At 51.4% G+C, this 27541-nt stretch overlaps 1 protein-coding gene and 1 non-coding gene across 9 annotated transcripts; both read right to left on the bottom strand.

Annotated features, from left to right (window-relative positions):
• Positions 1-568: 568 nt before the first annotated feature.
• On the bottom strand, positions 569-27541 carry SLC44A2 (solute carrier family 44 member 2). 8 transcript variants are annotated; one of them, XR_006733889.1, is made up of 23 exons: positions 13838-13991; positions 13240-13288; positions 10669-10742; positions 10471-10555; positions 9786-9870; positions 9575-9685; positions 9425-9485; positions 9209-9332; positions 9016-9099; positions 8815-8927; positions 6749-6880; positions 6564-6663; positions 6389-6481; positions 6136-6220; positions 5390-5652; positions 5219-5313; positions 4492-4595; positions 4313-4386; positions 4154-4224; positions 3953-4041; positions 2740-2824; positions 1736-1898; positions 569-1429 (listed from the first exon to the last, which is right to left on the bottom strand). XR_006733889.1 is itself a non-coding variant. In XM_045545832.1 (23 exons), exons 1-22 carry the CDS (start codon positions 13872-13874, stop codon positions 1792-1794), a joined length of 2121 nt encoding a protein of 706 aa, XP_045401788.1. In that variant the 5' UTR covers positions 13875-13991; the 3' UTR covers positions 569-1429; positions 1751-1791. The 8 variants fall into 8 exon arrangements, 6 of the variants coding, with proteins under 6 accessions (XP_045401788.1, XP_045401776.1, XP_045401800.1 ...); XR_006733890.1 differs by having other exon boundaries at positions 569-715; XM_045545832.1 differs by having other exon boundaries at positions 1751-1898.
• Positions 17116-17220, bottom strand: LOC123631223. Its single transcript, XR_006733081.1, has one exon. It is a non-coding gene; the product is annotated as a U6 spliceosomal RNA (small nuclear RNA).

The following is a 27541-nucleotide window of genomic DNA, read 5'->3' as shown; positions in this document are numbered from 1 at the left end:
GTGGTGGGGGTCTTGCTATGTTGCCCAGATTGGTCTCAAACTCCTGCCTCAAGCGATTTTTCCTTCTCTGCTTCTCAAAGTGTTGTGCTTACAGGCGTGAGCTATTGGCGTGAGCTATTGCCGTGAGCCACTGCCATGGCCAAAAAATGGTTGCTATTTAAGAAAAAATTCTGAGGGGAGGGGAGGGAGAGGTAGTTACAGACAGCTGGCACCAGGGGGCAGCCCCGAGCCTGCAGGGCCAGGGGCAGCCCCCAAGCTGCTGGGCTACACAGTGGGGCCTCAGATGCTTGGGGTGTGACCAAGGAAGTGGGCAGGCCACCACTGCCTTCTGGACTCCAGGCATCAGGGGCATTTGTTCACCAGGAATCTTCAGGAGAAACCTGAGCTGCCTGAATGCTAGAATTCAGATGGAGACAGCAGCCAGCAGACCAGTGCAGCAGACCACAGGTTTCCTGCCCCCTCCTTCTTCCCTTGGGAGAATTGCCCCAGCTCAGAGACTCCCAGGACACTGGAAGCTGGGGTGCCCCCTACCAGCCGCCCACTCCCCCCTACAAACACGGCAGGCCTGGACCTGTACAATAGGCACTTTATTCGTGGTTGGAATGCAGTTACACGCAGGGGTGTGTGGACAGGATGGCAGGCAGGGCTGGCGCAGGCACAGGACACGAGAGACCCCAGACTGGGGGTTCTCCCTCTCCGGGATCCTGGGACAGTGCTAATGAACAGAGACGTGAAGTCAGGGGTGAGGGGGGGTTGGAATATGGCAAAGGGGGAACCGGGAAACCAGGTCCCCTGAGTTCGACAAGTTTGGCAAAAGGGTGCTCAAGGTGAGGTATGTGGGTAGAGGGGCCTGGTTTGCCCCCCCACCGCTCCCCCTGAAATCATCCCTCAGGTGGATTCAGTTTCTTTCCTCTCTTACAAAGAGAGCTGAGTCAATAACTGGTGGAGGAAGGGGGAGAAATTCAGTTCAACCGCGCCAGGCAGCCAGGCGGTTTCCATTAAGCACTGGCTTATTAAAAATGTCCTCCAGCTGGCTCTGACCTGGCCACCCAGGCCTGCTCCCCGCTGTCCCCCGACAGTCTCCCTCCCTCCCTCTCCTCCCATCAACACCCCACCGCCCACCAGGAGCCACCCCCACCTGGGCACACATACTCCCACCCCAGCCACGCCTGGGGCGGGGAGGGGACAAAGGAAGGCACTCCTTGGCAGCCCCATCTCAGCTGTTGAGACAGATGGAAAAAAAGCTAATAGACCCTTTAATGCACGTCCAGGTTAAAAAAAAATAAGAAGAAAGAAATGCTTCTGGCGGCCCTTGAGTCAACTGTTCAGCCACGGAGGAGGGGTTCTGTCCTGGCAGGAGCAGGCAGCAGTAACTGGGAGGGTTTGGAGCTGGAATTCACTCAGACACAAATACCGTCCTTCCTGTTGTCTGTCCCGTCGTTAAGAGAGGGACAGGGAACATAAGGGAGCTTGCGGAGGTTGGGCCACATCGCCACCCAGACATGGAGACCCCACCGGATTTCTCTCTCTCCAAGCCAGGGAGGGGCCGGAGAGACTCCCTTTGCGGTCTTGGGGTGGCCACCGTGAAAACTCTGAGTGCCCCTTGGCACAGATAGGGAGGAGGTGCCCCAAATTCTCCAGGTCCCCAGAAACTTGTGGTAACTGGTTAATGAGGAAGGGGGCAGAGCGGCAGTGACAGGACTTCAGGTAAGCCCCAGGGACTGCGGGGACTGACCCAGCTGCAGAGCACCTGGTGTGAGGCTCCCCAAGAAGTGGGGGATGGCGGGGCCTTTAGGACTCTGCAAGCTTCTTGTTGGTCTTGTTCAAGAGCTTCTTGAGAGTGGAAGACATGAAGTAAGGCCGTTCAGCAGAGCCATCGTTCCTCTCCAGATCCTCCACTGCGGAGAGAGGGCCCCAGAGTGGGAGGCGTGAGGGGAGCCCCTGGGCAGGGGCCTCCAGGGACAGGGTGGGTGAACGAGGGCCACAGAGAAGCCTCAGAGGGTTAGGAAGCAAGACACACTAGGACCAGAGAGGGCCGGACTGTAGCGGGCTCCGAGGGACACACATGAGCCCCACACTCCCAGGCAAGGAAGGCCCCCCTGCATGCACCCCCAGTCTACAGGAGGACACCTGGCCCCCAAGCCGGCCCCCAAGCCGGCCCCCCTTGCTCTTTACTCTTCGACTTCCTCCCGCTTCCCCTCCTCCGCACTCCCCTTCAACAGGATGTCTCTCAGCTCGGGCGACATGAAGTAGGGTCGCTCCTGAGAGCCGTCATTCCTTTCCAGGTCCTCACCTGGGCTCCCCCCAGGAACCGGCAGGGGGAAAATGGGGGGTGGTCAGGAAGGGAGGGGAAGAAGGAGGCAGGGGAGGAACAGGGAAGCCAGCAGGCATGGAGGAGAGGAAGAGAAAAGAAGAAACAAAACAAAAAAAACAGACGAGAGACCAGAGTTAGTGGCAGCCACAGATCCTCCCAACAAAGCCAGAAACTCCGAAGCCGAGGGCCCAAGGGCAGAGTGTTCCAGCTGTAGCCAGGGTGGTGGATGAGAGGGTGGAGCCGCTCTGAGCACAGCGGGGAAGCTAAGAAGGCATGCTGGGGCCCTAGGACAAGGGATAGCGAGTCCCCAGGGAAGCTGGAGGCACTGGGCAGGTAACTGTGTGGCCCCATTGGCGGAAGATGTTATGCCCAGTAGGGAGAAGGGACTCAGGGCCCGGCAAGGGTTGGGGTGAGGGGTCACTCACAGAAGCAGAGGAACAATGTGTCCACACACATGCCGTAGACGCTGAAGAAGCCATGGGCAATCAGGTAGGAGCCAATGATCACTGTCTGGGAGAGAGGAGATGCACGTTCCTGCCTTAGTTCCTGCCCAGAGCAGCCCCCACCCACTATGTCCCTTCCACACTGGGATTATGTCCCTCCCCTGCTGAGAAGCCTGCTTTGGAATAACCATATCCTAACTCCTCACTACTGCTGGCAGGGTCCTGCCATCCACACAACACCCCTTGCTTTCTTCAACCCCAGGGCCTTTGCCCTCACTGCTATCCCGACTCAAGTCTAGTTTGCACCTCACTGTTCTTCTGCTCAAACAGCAAGTCTTCAGGTCCCACCTCCTCCAGGAAGCCACCTGTGACATCTAGACCCTATTTTGTGTCCTCCTAGCACTGCACACCCCTCCTAAGGCCTTCATCTAGCAGCAACATCATATATGTTTAGGGCTTTATAGGTTTAATGCCCACACTCCCCCTAGACTGTGTCTGTCCCATTTACGGCTATATCCCTAGCAATTTGGAGACTCCCAGAGCCATGGTAGCTGCTTCATAAACATTTGTTGACTATTAGAGAGATTAAATAACTTGTCCAAACTTACTCATCTTAGAACTAACAAATACAGAAGCTAAGGAACTAAGATAAGAAACTAGGTCACGGGGCTCCAAGCCCTGCCCTTGGGATGAAGACCCACCCCTTCCACAGTCCTGTTACCTCCTTAACCTTAACATCCACATCAGCTCCACTGGTGTCCTTACTGTTCCTGGCACGGTCCCACCTCAGGGCTGCTGTACTATCTGTTCCCTCTGCCTGGATACTGCTTATATCTTCAGATCTCAGATCCAATATCACTTGTATGGGGATGCCACCTGGACCCCCCCAGATCCTCCAACACAGGCCCTGACAGTTCCCTGTACGGTATGGATACACCAGCAGCATGTCCCAGTTTGAAACCATACATTCACCAATATCATCATTGATGAATATTTGTTTACCCCTAAAAACTTCGAGAGGGAAGCCCCCCACTTCAGGGCCTGGAACACAGTAGGTGCTCAATAAATGTTTGTGGACTGAATAAATAAGCAATCCCCCTCTGACCCACATTCACATCTGTCCAGTCAAAGAAGACCAAGCAAGTCCCAACACCTCCTTCTCCCCAGACCCCTGTCTGTCCCCAGAGGTCCATACCAGTATAGGGACCCAGTAGTAATTGAGAGGAGGTGCTGTATCCTGCACAATTCTGATACGGTGCGTGAAGAAGAAGAAAGCTAGGATCCCTGGAAAGGAGGAGGAAACAGAGATGGTGGAGGTTTCTGGCTAAAGGAAACAGCCCCCCAAGAAAATGACACTCATCGCAGAGCCCCAACAGGCTGGGTGGGCACCACTCACCCACACTACCCACGATCAGAAGTTTGCCCAACAGGAAGAGGAAGTCGGTAACTTTGTCCAGGACGGCCACTCTGCAGGGGACGGTAAAGGGCAGGTGTGAATGCTGGATCAGGGACTAGGGGAGGAGGAAGGCGGTGGGAGGACGGTGTCTTCCCTAACCTGATAATATTTCTCATGAGCAAGAAGAAGGCGTTCCTGGCCGAGGTGCAGAAGTTGGTGCCATAGATGGCAATCTGGAAGGGGGCGGGAGGGAGGAATCAGGCCCCCTGGGTGGAGATGGGGGCTCTTCCCACCCAGCAGGAGCTGGTGGGTTGGTTCGGGGTCCCAGGCCGACTCACCATGATGTAGGCATTCCTGTTAAGGAATTTGATGAATTTCTCCAGGCACCAGAAACAGCATTTGAGACAGGTCATGAGAAACTTAGCAAACTTGTTCTCCGCAGCTGGAAGAGAAGGAAAGGGATGCAGAGGTGAGGGGAGACCCGACTTAGATTCATAGGGACCCCCATAGTCCATGTCCCCAAACAGACAAGGGAGAGGAGACTTGAACCAGGACCCTTGGGGTTCTCTGTCCGGCCTCCAAGTAGGAACTAACCCGGCCTGGTTCTCAGCCCCACCCCCACGACAGGAACCAATCAGGACAGCCACGGCCCCGCCTCCCAGGCAGAAGCCAATACTTGTCACTTCCTTAGCCCCACCCCCAAAGTACAACCAATCACAGCTCCACAGCCGCGCCACAGAGAAAAGAGATACCAGTCTTATTCCCGCCCTCTTCAGCGCCAACAAACCCCAGCCCAGCTCTAGCAGGAACCAATGGTAGGCCAGGCCGCTTGACACGCCCCCCTCCACGGTAAGCCTTCCACCTAGTGGGCTCTCTCAGCTGCTCCCCCATCACAGCAACTAATCACCGCAATCACAAGCACCTCAGCCCCACCCCTTCCCCATGCAGGAACCAATCACCGCCTCACCATCTTGGCCCCGCCCACCCCAAGCAAGAACCAATTCCGGTTTGCCACTCAGCCCTGCGCCCCAGCGAGAGCCAATGCCAGCCGTGGGAAGGCCGTACCTTTTAGGCGCTGATCCAGGTATTCGAGAATCACTCGGATGATCTGCACGATGGCCAGGATGAGGGCGCCGAATGCCAGGGAGCCTGTGTGGTACCTAGGGGCCGAAGGGGGTAGTCAGTGGTCGGGCCAGCACTCCTTCGTTGCCCATCCCGCCCCCAACCGCAGCTCACCTGAGCGCCCGGCCAAAGGCAGAGAAGAGTGGGAAGGCGGGCAGGTCGTCTGGCTTGCGTAGGGCCCAGTAGTAGGAGGCAAAGGCCCCGGCCAGCGTGACCTGGCCCAGCGCCAGCACAAAGTTGGCCAGCCAGAAGAACATGAAGGCATTGAAGATCTGCAAGCCCAGCAGCGCCCGGTGGTAGCCAGACTCACCGCCATAGAAGGCGAACTGGCAGCGGGCATTGGGGCACAGGCGGGATTCATTGGCGGAGGGGAAGGTCTGTGTCAGGAGGGACATAGAACAGAGTCAAAACACAGGGACCAGGAGTTCAGAGTGGCCTCTGAGCACCAGGTCCCGGGTTTGTGGACCATGGGGTAGACAGGACTTAGGGCATCAGTTAAACGAAGGAATTGGAAGTTCAGGATAAGGGCTTATGAAAAGGAAGGGGTTCTGGAAACAAGAACCAGCCATCAGGTAAGTCAGGAGAAGGGTATGGAAGCAGAAAATAAAGTCACTGTGTAGGGAGATGGGTGGTTCAGCACCCAGGGTGGGAGACAGGTCAAGTTGAAAAGAGGAAGCCGTGAGAAATTGCGGGATACGATGATAGGGTCTCTTCCCCACTGTAGCCCCCACACCCAGCATAGGGCACACAGCAGGTGGCCAATGTTTGCTGAATGATCTCCAAGCGGGGATGACAGGTTTCAAATCATCTGGGGCCTGCTGGGGCAAATACTTGCCCTCCCCACCCTGGGGGACGCCCACCTCTGGGTTACAGGTTTTCCCAGTAAGTGGGCAGGCGACATCATCAAAGATCTTATAGACGGCTTCGTTGGAAGTGGACAGGAAGCTGGAGGCTTGTTAAGGAACCCAAGGTCTGGCGTTGGGGACCCCAGAGACCCCAAAGGATCCATTCCCCCACTGGGTTCTAGCCCCACCCCAAGCTGGAGGACACTTCTGGGCAAGTTTGGCCTTTAGCCATCCCTGGGGTCAGAGACTGCAGGCTAGCGGTGGATACACAGCAGTGCAGGCCCAGTATGCAATGCAGAGGCACAGCAGGAAGAAGGTGACCAGTGGGTACAACATGGAACACATGACGTATCCCACAGCCCTAGGGAGAAGAGACATAGGCATCAGGGCCCAAACAGCCCTAGGATGACCCCAGCCTGGCCCCCTCGTCCCCCGGCCCCAACCTGCTGGCTTCTTTGATAAGTGCAATAGCGATGAGAATTCTCTTCCGGAGAAAGATGAGCAGCAAGACGATAATAACTTCAAGGATACTCAGAATGATCACTGAAAAGGGCAGAGAGTAAGCTGCCTGGGCTCCCTGCTCCCTCCAAGACCTCATGGGGGGCAGGGCTGGGGGGCTGTGACTCACTGAAGGCCATCCAGGTCTGCCGTAAGTGCAGGTATACCCGGAGATCTGTCTGAAAGCCAAGGTCCGCTAGGGAGACATCAGAGCCAGCCTCACCGCGCAGTCGGGAGTACTCCATGTAGCAGTGAAATATTCCTGCACAGGGAACCACAGCTTAGCCCGCCAACGCCTCCCCTGACCTTGCGAAGCAGGTACACTGCCCACATATAACAGAAGGAAAAACCAAGGCTGAGGCTGGGCAGGGCATGGCAGCTCATGCCTGTAAGTAATCCCAGCACTTTGGGAGGCCAAGGTGGGAGGATCTCATGAGGCCAGGAGTTTGAGACCAGCCTGGGCAACATAGCAAGACTCCTGTCTCTACAAAAAATTAAAGAAAAAAAAAGCCAGGCATGGTGGTGTGCACCTGTAGTCCCAGCTACTACAGAGGCGAGGTAGGAGGATTGCTTGAGCCCAGGAGTTTGAGGCTACAGTGAGCTATGATCACATCACTGCACTCCAGCCTGGGCAACATAGCAAGACCCTGTCTCCAAAAAAAATAAAGAAAGAAAAAGAAAAACAGGGGCTGCCCTTGTGTGATTCCACAGGGCCTTGTACTTGCCGTTCCTGCTGCCTGGTAGATTCTCTCCCCATGGCTGGATCCCCTCACATCCTCAGGTCATTGTCATCTCATGAGACCTTCCAGAACCCCTTCCTCCCACTTAGAATTGCATCCCACCATGCTCCAACTTATCTCCCTTTCTTGTTTTGACATCCTAGAGGTTTTCATGGTTTATTTGTTTCTTACTAATTTCCTAACACTCCCAGGAATAAAAGCTCATAGGAGCAAGGATCTATCTTGTTTTGTTTATTGCTATAAGCCCAGGACCTGGAAAACTGCCCAGAACCCAGATGGCTCTCAAAACATGTTTGATGAATGAATGAATGAGTAGGTGTCAGGATGCCCTGTGGTCTGAAGGCTCCCTTCCACCCTGCAAGAATTCACAGGGGCAGCCTGGGTGTGAACATGCAGTGGAATAGCCTTAGAGACTTTTAGCATTCATCTTAGCTTGTAAAATAAAACTGGAAAATATAAAGTAAAAAAAAATAATCAGGTCACCTAAATGCCAGCACCCAGTTAGAAACCGCTATTTACGTAAATATTTTGATACTTGCATCCTCAGATTAGTTTGCCAAGTATTTTCCTTCCTGGAAAGTTTAAATGAATGATCAAGACAGGAAGCACTGTTTTTTGAGCTTTGTGCCTCTGAATTCTATAGGCTAAGCTAAACAGGCCCCTACCCTGATTTTATCCTCACACTATCTCATTGTCATTAAGCTTGCCAACTTGCAAATAATAATTATCACCATTTATAGAGGAAGAAACTGAGGCACAGGAGATTGAGTCATTTGCCTAAGGTGTCAAAGCAAGAAATTGGCAGAGCCAGGACTTAAACCCCTGGCACTCTGGTGCCAGAGTGTGCATCCTTAACCACTGTGCTAAGTAGACTTCTTTCTTTCTTTTTTGTTTTTTTTTTTTTTTGAGAGACAGAGTCTTAGTCTAAATAGAATGCAGTGGTGTGATCATATCTCACTGCAGCCTCAAACTCCTGGGTCCAAGCGATCCTCCTGCCTCAGCCTCCTAAGTAGCTGGGACTACAGGCACGTGCCACCATGCATGGCTAACCTTTTTTTTTTTGTAAAGACGGGGTCTTGCTATGTTGCCCAAGCTGGTCTCAAACTCCTGGCCCCAGGCGATCCTCCCGCCTTGGCCTCCCAAAGTGCTGGGATTACAGGAGTTACCCACCACACTGGGCCTAAGTAGCCTTCCTGAGACTGCCTTTTGCTGTCAATAACATACAGATCTAGGTCCTGATGTAGAAAGTTCCAGAGAGCCTGACTTAACCCATCCCCCACTGATGAGCACTGAAGCTGTTTCCAAGCTTCTGATCTAATAAACACTGAGACAAACATCTTCACAAATATGCCAAGGAGAAGATGGAAAATATCTGATGGCTTAGGAAAAAATTCTAGAAGGGCTGGGCAGTTTGCTGACCCTGGGAAGGGGAGGTCACAGGGAGGTGGGGACTCACCGTAGCCCAGGACCAGAATCACCATGACGATCATCACCCAGACCATAATGCCAGCCAGGAAGCGGAGCAGGATGATGAACAGGAGGCTCATCACCATGGCGATGACCAGGCCTCTGGGGGACAAAACAGGCATGGGGCAGACTCTACCCCACCAGCTTCAGAGGGAACAGCCAGGGGAGAGCCCCCTTCCCTCCCACTTACATGACAATCCAGTACCAAGAGACGGTGTAATCTTCAAATATCCGCATGGCCAGCTGTCGTGCCTCCAGGACCCCATTAGCTTTCCTGGGGGATGGGGGAGAAGGCCCAGGTCAGACCCCCTCCCTGATCAGACCAGCTTCGGGGATGACCTGGCCCACCCCTGAAAGTGGTGGGACAGGCCCGAGGTCCTTACTTAGCCCCCTCCACCAGTTCTGTGATATTCTTCCGAGAGCCGTGCCCATCCTCATATGTCGTCTCGTTGCCTACCATAAGGACGCCCTTGTGGGCGTGGATGGCCGGGAAGCATCGCCGGGCCACTGCATAGAGCAGGGAATCGCATCAGTCAGGCTGAGCCCATGCAGACCCTCCCCCGTCCCCATACCTGACCTTCAGGAAACCCCTGACTCACAGGGTTTGCTGGGGATGAGGACAGCGGGGCAGTCGCCATCGCGAAGCACCTCGGCCACACCCTGCCAAGAGAGAGGGAGAGAGGTGAGCTGCCCTGGCCAGCACCCACCCATGATCCCTGCCTGGGCTCCCAGGGTAGCCTACCGCTCACCTTATTGTTCTGGAAGCCAGGAACACAGAACTGCTTATAGTACTCAAAGTCCCGGGAGTTGCGAGCATTCAGGTAGGTGAGGTAGCGGTTGGGGCATTTCTCCACACAGATCTGGGAGGGCAGAAGGAAGGGAATGGGTGGGTCAGGACAGATGTCCCACCCTGCACTCACAGGGGGAAAGACATACAAAGAGGAGAGGGGGACATGTTACCTGTGGGGTGGGACACTGGAATTCCAGCAGGACCAGGGGGCTGGCACACTTCACAATGTTGAAATAAAATAGGTAGGGTTTGTTCCTGGGGTTGGAAAAGGAAGATGGAAATTGTCAGGACTTCTTAACCACCGTATATGAAATATCTTAATGAAAACAACACAACCATAATAACAACTGTAGCATCAGCCACTCCATATAAATTTTTTAATTTTTAATGATTTTGTAGAGATGGGGTCTCCCTGTGTTTCCCAGGCTGGTCTTGAACTCCTGGCTCCAAGTGATCCTCCCACCTCAGCCTCCCGAAGTGCTGACATTATAGGCATGAACCACTGTGCCAGGCGATCCTCATTTTAGAGGGGAGGAAAAATGAGGCTGAGAGAAGTTGAGACACTTGCTCTATGTCACACAGCCAGGCAGTGACACCACGCAGATAAAACTCAATCTACTCATTACCACCTGACATCAGATCTCTCTCCTATGTGTGCCTTCCTTAAAATGGGAGCTGCCAGAGGACAGGATGCTTAATGTCTCACTTCGTGCTGTGTCCCCAAGGCCTAGAAGAGCGGCTGGTGGGTGGTGGGAAGTTTATAACTACTTGTTGATTGGATTCTTGGATGGATGGAGATGGGGAAAACCTAGAAACTTCCTCAGCCCCACCAGGGCCCCAAGGAGTTGGACTCACGCATTTTTCGTGCCCTTCTGCCCGCAGAACTCGCCTCGACTATCAGTGGGGTAGATCACTTTTCGAGGGTCCCCATGGGTCCAGGCTGTGGAGGGACCCAGAGGTGCTCAGGCACTGACACTCCTCAGCACCAGCCCCACCCCTGCCACAGAGGCTGTGGCTGTCACCTCCTACCCTGCAACCCCGAGTCCTACTCACCTATGATGCCCACAGCCACATAGCCCACAATGGCCAGGAGGAGAAACACACAGCAGATGACATCCGTGCAGCCCCTGGGGAGCAGAGAGGCAGCATCAGGGTGACAGCCTTGTTGATGTGGGTGTCACAACTCATCCTGCCTTCCAAACATACTTGCATCCTTGAGTTATGTGCACACATTTTCCTGAGTAGTTTGGGTTTTTCCTTTTATTATTTTTTTATTTTATTTTATTTTATTTGAGACAGAGTCTTGCTCTGTTGCCTGGGCTAGAGTGCCGTCGCATCAGCCTAGCTCACAGCAACCTCAAACTCCTGGGCTTAAGCAATCCTTCTGCCTCAGCCTGCCAAGTAGCTGGGACCACCATGTGCCACCATGCCTGGCTAATTTTTTTCTATATATATTTTTAGCTGTCCAAATTATTTCTTTCTATTTTTAGTAGAGACGGGGTCTCTCACTCTTGCCCAGGCTGGTCTCGAACTCCTGACCTCGAGTGATCCTCCTGCCTCGGCCTCCCAGAGTGCTAGGTTTTTTCCTTTTTTTACAGGCAGGGTCTTGCTCTGTCACCCAGGCTGGAGTGCAGTGATGCAATCATAGCTCGCTGCAGCCTCCAACTCCTGGGCATTAGTGATCCTCCTGCCTCAGCTTCCCAAGCAGCTGGGACTACAGGCACATACCACCACGACTGGCTAAGTTTTCTTTATTTTTTGCAGAGGCAGATGTCTCAATATGTTGCTCAGGCTGGTCTCAAACTCTTGGCCTCAAGCAATCCTACTTCCCAAATTACTGAGATTACAGGCATGAGTCAGCATGGCTGGCTTTTTTTTTTTTCTTTTTTTTAAGAGACAGGGTCTTGCTCTGTCACCCATGCTGGGGTGCAGTGGTGCAATCACAGCTCACTGAACATCGAACTCCTGGGCTCAAGCAGTCCTCCTGCCTCAGCCTCCCAAGTAGCTGGGACTACAGGCACATACCACCACACCCAACTATGTATCAACATTTAAAAAAAATTCGAACTATTTTTCTTATCATAAGATTAAATATGAACATGGTAAAAATGAAAACCATGCAGGTGTGTATACAATAAAGAAATAAGTCCCTCTCCTTAATTATTCTTTCCATAAATGACCACTGTTAATAATTTTCTTGGGTTCTTTATTAGGTACAAATGTTTTCCAAAAGAATTTTCTTTAGTTAATTCAATTGTTATGATACACCCATTGTGCTGTTTCTTCCTTTTTTTTTTTTTTTTCTTTGAGACAGAGGCTTACTGTGTCGCCTGGGCTAGAGTGCCATGGCATCAGCCTAGCTCACAGCAAACTCAGACTCCTGGGTCCAACTAATCCTCCTGCCTCAGCCTCCCAAGTAGCCAGGACTACAGGTGTACACCACAATGCCCGGATAATTTTTCTATTTTTAGTAGCGACAGGGTCTTCCTTTTGCTCAGGCTGGTTTCAAACTCCTGACCTCAAGTGATTCTCCTGCCTTGGCCTCCAGGAGTGCTATGTAATATGTCCAATGATTCAGATTGTTGGGTTTTGCCATTTTAATTTATTTTTTGTTTTATTTTTTTGTAGAGACAGGGTCTCTCTTTGTTGCCCGGGCTGGTCTCAAACTCCTGGCCTCAAGCAATCCTCCTGCCTCAGCCTCCCAAAATGCTGAGATTACAGGTGTCAGCTACTGTCCCAAATTTTTTGCCATTTTTAAAAATGGCAGCAACAGCATACATTTTTGTCCAGCTGTACAAGGTTTATTGGGAATAATTTTTCCCTAGAATTGAAATTTTTGGAACAAATAGATGCACATTAAATAAATTTCATATTTCCAAATTCTTCCCTCAAAAGATTAGTTTCAGAGCAGAATATATCTTTTAAAATCTTTGCTAAGCTTCCATGCGGACATTCTATTTGGCTATTGTTCTAAATTACATTCCTTTACTTTTTATAAAGGTTGACCATCTTTTCATAAGCTCCTTGTCTGTAGAATTTCTTATTCTATAAAGATCTGTTCCAGTCTTCTGCCCGTTTTAAAAACTCATTTGGGCCGGGCCCGGTGGCTCACGCCTGTAATCCTAACACTCTGGGAGGCCGAGGCCGGTGGATCGCTTGAGGTCAGCAGTTCGAGACCAGCCTTGAGCGAGACCCCGTCTCTACTAAAAATAGAAATAAAAATTAGCTGGACAACTAAAAATATATATAGAAAAAACTAGCCGGGCATGGTGGCGCATGCCTGTAGTCCCAGCTACTTGGGAGGCTGAGGCAGGAGGATCGCTTAAGCCCAGGAGTTTGCGGTTGCTGTGAGCTAGGCTGACGCCACAGCACTCACTCTAGCCCAGGCAACAGAGTGAGACTCTGTCTAAAAAAAAAAAAAAAAACACAAAAAACTCATTTGTAAGAACTCTAGGTATATTAAGGAAATTGGTTTTTGGATTTTTTAATTGTCAAGTTGCAAATGTTTATGAACAGTCTGTCAGAGGACACATGGGTGTGTGTGTGAAGAGACAGGGGTTGGGGCAGTATTAGCTGGGAGACTCTCTCCTCTCCCCACCAAGATAAACCACCCTGAGCCCTTACCTGTTGTAAATGGGTCCTTTGAAGGTGGGGTCATACTTCTGTGGCGTTCCTGAAAGTCAGTAAGATTTAAGTTGGGCAGAAAAGCTGAACCAAGACAGGGCAGGGCCACCCCCCCCCTCCCCTCTTTCTCAGAAACCCCTAGGGCTGTCTTTGCCTTTAGGAGAGTAAAATTCAGACACCCTGCAGATTTGGTGTCACCCACCCCTAGGCGACCACACTCAAGCCCCCAGTTGGTGCAGGCTGGGATAGGCGAGAGAGAGAAGTCATTAATTGGGAACAGACTTGTTACCTGGCTGCCACCCGCTGGAAAGAGGGCGGGAATGGCGGCCACCAGGAATCCAGGCAGAGGAGGGGGAAGGTCCCAGGTGGGGCATGGGGATATGGGGCAGAGGGTCCCCCGGGAGTGCCGGGCAGGGGAGACGGGCAGATCCTTCAGGTGAGGGAGTGAGTAGGGGGGTCTCAGAGGCGGTTCCGGGGGAGATCTGTGGTGAGGGGGCTGGCAGGTGGCGGTGGGGGGTCCAGGGCAGAGCACCCACTTGTCCCAGTTCCCTGCGCCCCAGGTCCTCGCGCGTGGCCAGCCCCGGGCCGTCCTACCTACCGAGCTTCCCGTAGTAATGTTGCCGCTCGGCCCCCATCCCCGCGGGCGCCCTCTCGGTCCCGGATCCGGTCCCCGGCTCTGGACGCGCCGGCAACCCCGAGGGATCCAGGGACCGCCGGGCTGGCGACGGCTCCTCCCAGCGCACAGCCAGGAGGGGCGGCCCAAACCGGTCAGACCGGCCCAAGCTGGGGAGCTGGGCTGTAGCCCAGCACCGAGGGACAGGGGAGGGCGCCGGGCGGGGCGGCAGCTGCTCCCGCCGCTCAAGGGCCACCCCGATTTAGCCCGCCCCGCCTCCTCCCCGGGAACCCACCAGCGGCTTCCCGCCGTGACCCGGGCCACCCACCCGGCGCAGGCAACACTGCTTGGAACACCTCCGAAGCCAGAAAGGACGCCTCTAGCGCCCCATTCTGCAGGTGGGGAAACTGAGGCACAGGGAAAAAGAAAACAAAAGCCAGCAGAAGGAGGAACACAACCAACCGTTTAATATTTGGGCTGAAAACTCCCAAACCCAAGCCAGAGCCGTGGAGGTGTTTTATTTTAGTCTGTCGCATTTAAAAAAATAATAATAATTGCCAACAGTTCAACAGTGAGAGAGTCCATCAAAAAATCCACATCTTCACTCTCTTGAAAACTTAAAAAAATGGGGCTGGCAGCCCCCCTGCCTGGAACTGTCCCTATCTGGTCCCTTTGTGGCCCTCCTACCCCCACACCAAAGCTGCTGTCCCCGGTACTTTCTCTCAATCTCTTTAATCCTGAAGTCATTGTTTTGTAGAACAATGTATTTGCATTTATTTAGCTCACAGCCGGTGCAGGTCTGGGGTTGGGTCCCAGGTACAGTGAGAAACTCACTCAATCCCTGCCCTGGAGGAGCCCACATCTTCCTGAGGGTCCCTGGATTCAAATGTTCCTTCTGTCCCCTCTGAATCGGAGGACACTCCTCAATGCCGTCTCTTTCCTGAGCCTCAGTTTCTCCAACTGGGAAGTGGGCCTAAGGTATAAAACAAAACTGGTCCTCAAAGATCTAACGTGGAATACCAGGGAGTATACAGTTAGCACTGCAGCTTACAGTTGGCGGTGGATGTAGTGTATGGTCAGTGTCGGGGTGTTCAATCGATGTGGGGGTGCATGGTAGGTGTGTGGGTGCTGCCAGTATGGGGCATACAGTCATTGTGGAGGCACAGTCAACAGGGAGGTATACAGGTGCCATAGGAGTGTTTAATCTGCGTGGGTGTGTCTAGTTGGGGTGAAGGTATACAGCTGGTGTGAGTGTACAGCCACTGTGGAGGTATAGCATGGAGGTATACAACCACATGGTACACTCGGCTGGCTGTACTCCCCCCATGCCTGCTATACACCCCCACAATAACCATCCTGCCCACATGCCAACTGTATACTCCCTTGCAAACTATGCCTGTTCTTACTGCGTCTCTCAACTTTGAGGCCAGTTGTATACCTTACAGCACAGCTGGCTATATGGCTAACATGGCAGTACACAGTGTGGGGGGCGGGTATACAGCCATCATGTGGGTTATACAATCAGTGTGGTCATACACAGTTGGAGTTCAATAATTGTACCTGCTGCCTCAGAGTCCGACACTCCCCAGGCGGGGTTCTGGTCACTAATTCAGCTTGTCCCTAGAGAAAATCCCTCTCCTCCAGAGTGACCTCCAGCTGAGAGGGCCCCACCTGGGCCACAGACTTCAGCAAACAGGCGCGGCCTGAGGCTCCAAGCTACGCCCTTGGGTGACCACGACTCCCAGAGAAGCCCTGTGGTTCCTGCTGTTCCTGCCAGCCCAAAGCCTGGCTGGTTCCACCCGACCCAGTCCAAGCAGTGGACAGAGAGTGTGGGTCTGAGCCCAGGCCATGAGCCACTTCTCTTCCCGCCTACACGGGGTCCCCCGGGGACACTTGTGTACACTCAGGACTTCGCCAGCCAACTCTACACTGACCGGTCTCACAAGGGCCATGCCCCTGAGCTGCACACCCACATCCGTGTGACACTTCCCTTCCCCCATCCTGTGTGCCACCTCATACTCAGAATGGCCACATCCAAGCTCTCAAATGTCCCCATGATTCAGTAACAACAGCTCTGTCCTCCAAGATGCTCAGGCCAGGAACCTGGGATGCCTCTCTGCTTCCCATCTGCTGTGCCTTTGATCTACCCAGAATCCACCTCTTCTCACTCCCCTGCCCAGCCCCCACCCTTGTCACATAGCCTCATCTGTCTGGACCAGAGCAGGCTCTCCTCCCCACGGCAGCCAGAGGCGCCTGTGCAAACCTGAGTGAGGGCAAGTCCTTCATCTGCCCACATTCCTCTATGGCTCCCATCTCACCGCAGGAAAAAGCCCAACTCTTCACCATGGCCCACAAGGCCCTCCGTAATCTGCCCCGTCATCTCCCAGCCCTCACCTCCTCCTTGTCTCCCCTGGGCTTGTTCTGTTCCAGCCTCACTGGCCTCCTGGCTACCACAAACTCACCAGGCACCATCCCACCACAGGGCCTTTACACTAGCTGTTCTGCTTAGAAAGCTCTTCTCTCAGACATTCATGTAGGCCCAGCTCCTTCAGGCCTCTCCTGAAATATCACTTCCTCAGAGAGGCTTTCTCTGACCACCTTATCTAAAATAGCACCCCTTTACTCTTTATCCCATTACTTTATTATTTTGGGGGGGATAGGGTCTTGCTATTTTGTCCAGTCTGGACTCAACTCCTGGGCTCAAAAATCCTCCTGAGTAGCTGGGGCTATAGGAATGTAGTGGTACAGGTATGCAACACTGTGCCTGGCTCCCCGTTACCTTTTAATTATGTATTTATTTTGAGACAGTCTCGCTCTGTTGCCTCAAGTAGAGTGCAGTGGTATCATCATAGCTCACTGCAGCCTGAAACTCCTGGGTTCAAGCGATCCTCCTGCCTCAGCCTCCTGAGTAGCTGGGACTACAGGCTTGCACCACCACGTCTGGCTAATTTTTTCTATTTTTGGTAGAGATGGGGGTCTCACTCTTGCTCAGGCTGGTCTCGAACTCCTGACCTCAAGCAATCCTCCCACCTCAGCCTCCCAGAGCCACCGTACCTGGCCTCCCTCTTACCTTTTAAATTTTGTTCCTTTTTAAATAAAATTTTTTTTTTAACTTTTTGTAGAGACAGGGGTCTTACTATGTTGCCCAGGCCTGTTTTGAACTCATGGCCTCAAATCGATCCTCCCAGCTTGGCCTCTCAAAGTCCTGGGAATACAGGTGTGAGCCAATGCACCTGGCCTTAATTTAAAAAAATTTTTTTTATTTTAATATGGAACCCTTCATGAATTTTCACATCATCCTTGCACAGGGGCCATGCTAATCTCTTTTTTTGTTCCAATTTTAGTCCATGTGTGGCTGAAGTGAGCCCTGGCCTTAAATTTTATTTCTTATCACCATCTGACAGGTTACACATTTACATATCAGTTGCTAATTGTCCATCCATGCCTGTGTCCCCAGCGCCCAGCCTAGTGCCAAGCACAACAGAGGGACTCAGTAAGTGTTTGTTGAATGAATAACCATGATACATAACCTGCATATATAGAGGAAACACTGAAAATAAAAATGTAGCGTAGAGTTTTCCATGTGCACATCTTTAAAAATTAGAGTTTTATACTTAAAAGAATTTAATACCTGATAAATGTGGAATTTTCAGTCTGCCGGGAAAGGGCAGACCCTTCATTCAGTAGCCCTAACTGTGCATTTCTAAGAAAACAAACTTAACCCCCACAACCAATAGCGAAATAAATTCCATATGTATTAATCATGCAGATATGCAACTGAAAACTATTACAAGTATGAGGGGAAGAAGCTGGGTGTGGTGATGCCTGCCTGTAGTCCCAGCTACTCAGGAGGCTGAAGCAAGAGGATCACTTGAGCCCAGGAGTTCAAGGCCGCAGTGTACTCTAGTCGGGGTGACAGACCAAGATTCTGTCTCAAAAATTTAGAAAAAAAGTATGAGAGGAAAATGCAGGAGCATATTTCTGCCATCTGATAGGTGTTGAGACCAGTAAGGCGAGTGGGTGGAGAGCTAAAGGAGTACCGGAAGTTTCTGGAATCAGCTGGCACAGCAGCAAGACTGGCAGAGTGGGAGTAGCTATGTAAAAACAGCGAGTGGTGAGTGAAGAGAACTCACCACCTTTCGAATCCTCTATACTGTCCTGGAGGCTGTGTCATTAACCCCATTGTACAGCACAGGAAACTGAGGCTCAGAGAGGAGAAACAGTTTGCCAGTCACCCAGGACGGATCACCATCTCCAAAACAGGTTTAATGGGTAGGTGGGAGCCACTGACAGTGTTTGAGCAGCATGCCAGGGCCAGGCTGGAGAGGGGAGGGCACATGGGGAGGTCTCGGCTGTCTCAGGAAACGAAACGATTGCTTAGCCTGCAGGTTTGGCGTCATAAGTGGGACACCTGGGCCATGACCTTGCTGCGTGAACTTGAGTTACCCCTAGGTGAGATGAAATTAAAAGTGCAGAGAGGGGCACTGGGCATACGTTTGGCTCAAGGCCTGGCCTTGTGGGCTCTCAGGGAAGAGGGAACATTGGTATTATCATCTGATGGGTTCCATTAGTTCTCATTAACATTAGCTGGGTGGCGATGCAGGGAGGGGAACAGCAACTACTAATGGTTTCTGATAATTGAGCCAGATCTAAGCCCTCCAGAAGGGGACCTTGCTGAATCTTTGCAACCGTGTTGCAAGATAACAATAAGAACAGTTGAGGCCAAGCATGGTGACTCACACCTGTAACCCTACCACTTTGGGAGGCCAACGCAGGCGGATTGTTTGAGCTCAGGAGTTCAAGACCAGCCTGAGCAAGAGTGAGACCCCGTCTCTACTAAAAAAATAGAAAGAAATTAACTGGACAACTAAAAATGTATATAGAAAATATTAGCCAGGCATGGTGACAGAGCAAGACCTTATCTCTTAAAAAAGAAAGGAAAAGAAAGATACATGTGCCCAGCACATGTCAAAGGGTCAATAAACAGTACTAAACTGTTTTTTTTTTTTTTTTTTTTTTTTTTTGAGACAGTCTCACTCTGTTGCCCAGGCTAGAGTGCCATGGCGTCAGGCTAGCTCACAGCAACCTCAAACTCCTGGGCTCAAGCAATCCTTCTGCCTCAGCCTCCCGAGTAGCTGGGACTATAGACTTGCACCGACACACCCAACTAATTTTAAATTTGTTGTAGAGATAGAGTGTTGCTATGTTTCCCAGGCTGAGTCTTGAACTCCTGCCTTCAATCTGTCCTCCTGCCTCAGCCTCCCAGAGTGCTGGGATTACAGGAACAGCGCCCAGCCAGGATGAAGACCTCTATGATGATCTACTTCCACTTCATGAATAAGAAATGTATTTTCTCTTCCTTATGACTTTCTTATATCATTTTCTTTCGTCCAGTTTACTGTAAGAATACGGCACATAACACACATAACATACAAAGTAATGTGTTAATCGACTTTATGTTATCTGTAAGCTTTTTGGTCAACGGTAGGCTATTTTTTTTTTTTTTTTTTTGAGACAGAGTCTCACTTTGTTGCCCGGGCTAGAGTGAGTGCTGTGGCATCAGCCTAGCTCACAGCAACCTCAAACTCCCGGGCTCAAGCGATCCTACTGCCTCAGCCTCCCGAGTAGCTGGGACTACAGGAATGTGCCACCATGCCCAGCTAATTTTTTCTATTTAGATTTTTAGCTGTCCAAATCATTTCTTTCTATTTTTAGTAGAGACGGGGGGGTCTCACTCTTGCTCAGGCTGGTCTCGAACTCCTGACCTCGAGCAATCCACCCGCCTTGGCCTCCCAGAGTGCTAGGATTGCCCAGCCTACACTAGGCTATTAGTAGTTAAGTTCTGGGGGAGTCAAAAGTTATATGTGGGCCGGGCGTGATGGCTCACACCTGTAATCCCAGTGCTCTGAGAAGCCAAGGCAAGGGGATCACTTGAGCTCAGGAGTTCAAGACCAGTCTGAGCAAGAGCAAGACCTGGTCTCTACTAAAAATAGAAAGAAATTAGCCACGCAACTAAAAACAGAAAAAAAAAAAAAAAATTAGCCAGGCGTGGTAGGACACTACTGGGGAGGCTGAGGCAGGAGGATCATTTGAGCCCAGGAGTTGGAGGCTGCGGTGAGCTATGATGACACCACTGCACTCCAGCCAGGGCAACAGAGCGAGACTCTGTCTCCAAAAAGAAGTGGATTTTCAACTTTGTGGAGGGTTGGTGCTGCTAAGGCCTACATCATTCAAGGGGCAACTGTATAAGTTTCCTGTGGCTGATGTAACAAAATACCAACGACTTGGTGGCTTAAAACAACACAAATTCATTATCTTACAGTTCTAGAGGTCAGAAGTCCAAAATGCATCTGACTAGGCTATAGACAGGTGTTGGCAGGGCTGTGTTCCTTCTGGAAATTTCTACAGGAGAATCTGTTTCCTTGTCTCTTTCAGTTTCTGGAGGCCACCCGCATTCCTTGGCTTGTAGCCACTTCTTCCAACTTTAGAGCCAGCAATCACATCAAGCCCACCCCTGCTTCCATTGTTCCATGTCCTTCTCTGACTCCTCTGCCTGTCTCTTCCATTTATAAGGGCCCACAGAATTATCCAGAATAATCTCCCATCTCAAAATTCTTAACATATTCACATCTGCAAAGTCCCATTTTTGCCATTGTAAGCTAACATATTCCCAAGTCTCAGGAATGATGACATGGACATTTGCAGGGGTGGGGGGGGGTGCTCCATTATTCTGCCAACCACAGCATCTTAACTGTCCTGACCAGGAGTTGACAAACCACCACCCCTGGCACACATCCAGGCCACCACCTGTTTTTGGATGGCTCAGAGCTAAGAATGGTGTTTCCGTTTTTAAACGGTTGAAAAATATCCAAAGAAGAAGAATACTCTGTGATGTTGAAAATGATGTGAGATACAAATGTCAGTGTCCATGAATAAAGTTTTATTGGCACATGGCCTGCTCATTCATTTTCATATTGTTGGTGGCTGCTTTGAGGCTACAATGGCAGAGTGGGGGAGGAATGAGAAGTCATGTCATTTATTCCTCACAATATTTGGGAAACTGAGGCGCAGAGAGGGAATGTAATTGTACCAACAGAGCCACAGCTTGGAAGTGGGGGACTCACACCAAGGAGGGGGCTCATGTCCTTCTTGGATGATGTTGGACAAAGCTTTTCCGTCTCTCAGCTGCTGTTTTCCTGTCTATAGAATGAAACTAATATTTGCATTTCCTCTGTAGGTGTTTTCCACGACTCAATGTACAAAAACCACTTAGCATGGCTCTGGTTAGCTTCAACACACGCTAACCGTTAGTGTGATCTCATTTGGCAGAGGGGCAAACTGAGGCTGCTTGCTCAGGGTACATGGCTGGAGAGGAACAGTGCTGCAAACCAACCAATGCCCTTCTGGAGCCAACACAGGCGTTTTCTTTGGCAGACACTGGCAGAGGCAGGGCTAGGGATGCAGCGATGGTGGGGAATTGGGCTGTTAGATGAGGTCCAATCAGGGGGCTGGGGGTTGGGGAAGGTGGCCCGTGGGTCCTGGCCTTGCTGGCCATGATGGATGGCACACCCAGCCGCAGTGGGCGTGGGAGATAAGGGAGCCACCACAGGCTGCCCAGTCACAATGCTAGTGCCAGGACATCAAATGCCACCCAGCCCCCACAGCTTCCGGACACTGGCCAAGTCCCCAAGGGCTGCAGTGGCCCAAGGCCTCACCCACGCAGCCAGGGCTGGCTGCCCTCCACCTCTCCAGAAGTCTGTGCCTGGGGAATGAGTATTTCGGCTGCCCAGACACGTCCTTTTTTTCTTTTCTTTTCTTCTTTTTTTTTTTTTGAGACAGAGTCTCACTTTGTTGCCTGGGCTAGAGTGCCATGGCATCAGCCTAGCTCACAGCAACCTCAAACTCCTGGGCTCAAGCGATCCTACTGCCTCAGCCTCCCGAGTGGCTGGGACTACAGGCACTAGCCACCATGCCCAGCTAAGCCATTCGCAGCTTTTGTGTAGACATGTGCGTTTATTTAGCACTTTGGTACCAGGCGATTCATGTCCCTGGACTAGTGCTATTGCCTCTGTCCTGGTCTCCTGGCTTTTGCCATTGGACCCCATAGAGGCCAGAGGGAGCTGGTGAACACCTGAGTCAGGTCACATTCCTCCTCTGCTCAGAAACCTTAGTGGCTCGCATCTCTCTCAGAACAAAAGCCAAGTCCTCTCTGTGGCATATAAGGCCCTGCACAGTCTACCCACTCCCATGCTGCCCTCACCTTCTGCAGCCACAAGGGCCTCCTTGCTGCTCAACCAGAGCACATACATTCTTGCCCCAGGGCCTTTGCACACCGCCTCTCCCTGAAATACTCGCCTCCGCACAGCTCCCTTCCTTCCTTCCCTGGTCACTTTGCAAGATAGCCTTATCTGATCCCCTTGTTGCTTAAGTGCCTATTTAAAAAAAAAAAAAAAACACATCCAGGCCCTGTAGATCACTCCCACGCATTCCTTCCCTGCTTTAATTTTTCACTAGCACTCCTATGTGACATTTCTTTTTCTTTTGGGAGTGGGTCATGCTCTGTTGCCCAGGCTGGAGTGCAGTGCAACTCACTGTAGCTTCGAACTCCTGGACTCTAGCGATCCTCCTGCCTCAGCCTCCCAAGTATCTGGGACTACAGGTGTGCACCATCATGCCCAGCTAACTTTTTTATTTTTGTTTTTTTAGAGATGGGGTCTAAATATATAAGCTATGTTGCCCAGGGTGCTCTTGAACTTCTGGCCTCAAGTGATCCTCCCGATTCAGCCTCCCAAAGTGCTGAGATTACAGGTGTGAGCCACTGTGCCCAGCCTGAATAATCCTTTAGACTAAGACAAATCACTCTCCCCTCTCACCCGTGGCCTAGAGACCCCACTTCCTGTCTCTGGGGGCAGTTCCTGTTTCCGTTTCTGTTTTCTCCTTCCAGACACTGTCTGCAATACACTTACTCAAGCAAATTTGTAACTACTTATCCCTTAACCCTGTTTTGTTACACAGTGTTTCCTACTTTGCAATTTCACAGAATAAGGTAATAATTGAACATTGTTTCCCCACCAGCACCGTTGGACCTATTTTATCTTTTTACAAGGATACATAGTATTCCACTGTGGGAACAGTACTATTTTTTTCATTAAGCCAGCCAGAGGAACTTTAAAAAGATGCAGGTGCCACACACAAACTCAGAAATTAGTAGTCTATGGTCTGGAAGGAGACTTCTTGGCTGCATTACCTCTGGGGTAAGGACAACTGGCTAAGGGTTTGCAGAAGGTTCTTTTACATGGAAAGCTAAAATCTTCCATGTGATTAAGGACCCATTGTTAGTTTTTAGTTCCCCTGCCCCTACAGGGAAAATTTATTAATTTTATTATATGATTTTTTTAATTATTTTTTTTCACAGAGAGAGAGAAAAAGAGAGAGACGAGGGAGAGAGAGAGCAAGAGAGAAAGCCAGAGAGCTGTATAAGAGTTTAAAGTCATACTTAAAAATAATGCTCTGAGGCTGGGTGTGGTGGCACGTCCGTAATAATCCCAGCTACTATAGAAGCTGAGGCAGGACGATCACTTGGGCCCAAGAATTCAACCAGCCTGGGCTACATCGTGAGACTCTGTCTCTAAAAAGTAAAAATAAATAATAAAGAAAGAAAAATAACACTCTCTTTGGGGGTTGCCTGGGAAAAGGCACAAGAGAAGTCTCCGGGGAAAATTCTCTACTGGGGTTCTGTGAGTTTTTTTCTATAAAGAGCCAGATATTAAAGATTTTCAGCTTTGCTGTTCACATATCATCTCTGTCGTGTATTCTTTTTCTTTTTTTTTTTTTCTTTCTTTTTTTTACAACCATTTAAAAATATAAGAGCCATTCTTAGCCCAGTTACAAAAACAGGCCACCACACAACAATCTAAATTTAAGTAACATTATAGAACTATATATTTAAAAATAGTTAACATGAAGCTGGGTGAGTTGGCACGTGCCTGTAGTCCCAGCTACTGGGGAGGCTAAGACTGGAGGATCTCTTGAGCCAAGGAGTTCAAGATCAGCCTGGGCAACATAGTGAAACTCTATCTTTAAAAAAAAAAAATTAAAAATCTGTCGAGCATGGTGGTGCAAACCTGTAGTCCCAGCTACTCAGGAGGAGGCTGAGGTGAGAGGATGATTTGAGGCCAGGAGATCAAGGCTACAGTGAGCTATGATCACACCACTGCATTCCAGCCTGGATGACAGAGCGAGACCTTGTCTCTAAAAAAATAATAAAATAAAAATAGTTAAGATGGTCAATTTTATGTCAAGTGCTTTTTACCACAATAAAAAAAAATTAAGAAACAAACAAGCAAAAACAAGCCACAAGGCACATGCCACCTGTGGACTGTAGTTTGTGGATTGTGGCTCTATATCTTTTTGGGGGGTTAGTGTTCTCATGGGTCTATATATCTGACAAAACTCATCTAACTGTGTTCCTAAAATCTGTGTGGTTTTCTTGTATGTAAATTATACCTCAATTAAAAATTTATATACTAATAAAATTATAATAATACTTCTAGGCCCTCCTTGAGCCTGAGAGGCTACTGATAATATTCTTTTTTTCTCATCTGGGTGCTGGTTATCTGAGGTGTTCAGCCTTGTGAAAACTCGTTTAGCCTCATACTTTTAGAATCTGTGCCTTTTTATGTATGTATTTCCTGCTTCAAAAAAAAAAAGTTGATGGGGCAAGGTGGCTCAAGCCTGTAATCCTGGCACTCTGGGAGGCCGAAGCAGCAGGATTGCTTAAGCTCAGGAGTTCGAGACCAGTCTGAGCAAGAGCGAGACCCACCTCTACTAAAAATAGTAAAAATTAGCCAGGTGTGGTAATGCACGCCTGTAGTCCCAGCTACTTGGGAGGCTGAGGCAGAAGGATTGCTTGAGTCCAGGAATTTGAGGTTGCAGTGAGCTACGATAATGCCACTGCACTGTAGCCTGAGTGACACAGTCTGGCTCTGTACCCCTCCAAAAGGAAAAAAAAAAAAACAGATTCCAGGGTCCCACTGCAGGCTTAAGTAGATTCTAGTGAATGGGGCCAGAGACCCTGCTTTTTTAACAAGCACCACTACTTTTTCCCCCAATTTTTTCCCTCCCTGGTCAGAGTCTACTGTTTTAGGTTCTAGAATCCTTTTCTGCACTGCTCTTGCCAAAGGTGGGTGGGAAGGCTGGCAATGCCCATTGCTGACATCCGCCGGGGCCCAGAGCCATTTCCCCATTTCCTTTGGAGCTACTGCCTTTCTTCCTCTAGATATGATCTGTGACGGAGGAAGGAGCTTCCTGTCCTGCCTGGTCCAGCTCAAGTCTATGTCTATCAGAGAAGACTACTTCTCCTTCAGCTCACGGGAAATCCATGTCCCCCAGTGTCACCAGCCTCAGAGGTCTCCGGAGTGCGTAGAGCTTGCCAGGAACCATGCAAAACACTTCCCATCTGTGACTGTGCTCCACCCAACCCTACAGACAAGGATGCATAGTTTCAGAGAGGTCACTGACTCACTCAAGGCCACACAGCTCATAAGTGTCACAGCCAGGATTTGAGCCTGGGTCTGTCTGATGTCACCCCTTGAATTCACAATAACTGACATAAAGCCATTGGGGCAGGAGGGAAGGGTACATGAGCCACTCTTGCACGCATTCCTGCGGGAATGCTCCCCTTATCTGGCAGGGACTGCACGGGGCAGACCAAAGCCCCCAGGATTTTGGTTCTAGTGAGCACTCTAGTGAATCACCTACAAGTTAAACAAGATCCCTACTAAGAGCAGTCATGCCAGGTGGCCCCCTCTGCCCTCACAGTGAAAACTAATTAAGGAACTCTGTGGTTTGTTTGCTGTCCTTTCTGCGGGGAACACACTTCCCCCAAATCTTCCCACGGCTGGCTCAACCTCCAGCCCCTAGTAACCTAAAATAATCCCTGATGCTTCTTCCACACACAGCGACAGTGTCTTGTTTTTTGCTTCACAACTTAAAACAACCTAAAATTACATATGTAGTCCCTTGTACCCTCCCTGCGGTCAGTTTTTTTTCTCCTTTGCTTGCTGCTATGTCGCCAGCGTCTCAACCCCTGGCTGTATAGTGCTCGGTAAATACTTGTTGATTGAATGTGCTCCAGAGCCCAGCACCAGATCTGTCAGGCGGAGGTCCTTTGTCTCCTGTGTGGGCCTGGCTGGGCCCGAGAGGGTTAGCTTAGTCCCACCCACGGCTAAGTCGATTCTTTGGCCAAATTCAAGGCTGAGTGAATAAAATCATTGTCCACTCTGCCTCCCACCTTCACCCCAGCTGGATCTCAGGGAGACCAAAGATGCCACAGGCAGGCAGGCAGGGCCTAGCCAGGACTCCTGGCTGAGATTCCCAGGTCAGAGACAGCCAGTCACTCCCAAAGGACACATGGCACAGCAGCCCCAGGGGCTGGAGCTTGAGCCAAAACCAAGACCAAGAGAGCCCCTCTAGAGGTCTGGGCTGGCAGTTGAAGCAGGGAGAGGGGTGGCTGGGCGGTGGCCAGGTCCCAGTGCCTCCCTCTTGGCTGGGCTGGGCCAGGACAGTCCCTGCCTCTCCCACCTATCTCTCCCTGCAGTCCCCTGAGGCAAGGTCCCTGGAGGGAGGCGGTGTAGTCTGGCCTGCTTGTTTTGATTATTTTCCAGCAGTTTCCGCCCCCTCCCCAAGGCCCTTAGGTCTCACAGTTTCCAGGAAGTGCCTGTCACACAAGGCGGGAGTGACAAAGCCCCTTAGCCCCAGGGCAGTGCCACAGGAGGCTTGGGCCAAGTTGGGTCCTGGTCACCCAAAATAAAGAGAAAGGACCCCAACGTGCCCCCACCGTGGGAACCCAGGAGAGGGCCACACCGTAGGCCACGTGGCTAAGGCCGCCCTCGCAGGTTCGCGGGATGGGATGGGGGTCCCAGTGTCCGGGACCTGCGAAATGGGAGGCTGGTGCCCTCAGCCCCTTGCACAGGATGGGGAAAGTTTCTCAATTGTTTCCGGCTTCCTTCCTGTCCCCTGACCAGAGACGCCCTTGTTTCCGCCCTTTTCAGGCAGCCGCCCAGACCCGGTGGGCTCCCACCCAGGAATTCGGTCTGCCCAGGCTTGCCTCAGTTTCCCCATCTGGCCCAAAGCCCGGAACGGCTACTTCTAGTGGAGACAGGGGGCATGACCGCAGGAGGAAGAAGTGCACAAAAGGGTTTGGAAGAAGAGGGGTATTTGGAGAGGTCGGGGCCCTGTCCCTTTTCCAAACGCCTGTCGCCGCGCCTCCCCTCCCCCGCCCGCCATCCGAGCCGCCCAGATAACGGGACCTCCCCAGGCGGAGCATGCGCCATGCGTCCCGGCCCATCAGCCAGAGGGGGAGCTGGAGCTCCCCGGAGGGGACGCGGGGCGACCTGGCTGGAGCGGAGGGCGTGCGGTTCGCTCAGCGCGGGGTGGGAGGGCTGGAGGGCGGAGGGGCCTCGCGGCAGCGCGGGTGCATAAGGTCGCAGATGTCCCCCGCGCTCGCCATTCGCCTTCGCCCCCCAACTCAGCAGAGGCGGCCCTGGGCGGGAGGCGGCTCCTACCGTAGGCTCCGTCCTTCCGCTCGTCCTCCATGGCCGCAGCAGGCGGGGAGGGGAGTCCGAGCCAGCGCGACCCCAGCCCGGGCGGGCGGGAGGCTCCGCGGGCTGCAGCACCCCGCCCCGGGCC

Source organism: Lemur catta, chromosome 1 (genome assembly GCF_020740605.2).
Source record: "Lemur catta isolate mLemCat1 chromosome 1, mLemCat1.pri, whole genome shotgun sequence".
In the NCBI taxonomy this organism is placed as follows: Eukaryota; Metazoa; Chordata; class Mammalia; order Primates; family Lemuridae; genus Lemur; species Lemur catta.
The sequence above is the reverse complement of the archived record's forward strand: the minus strand, read 5'-3'. Positions and strand labels throughout refer to the sequence as shown.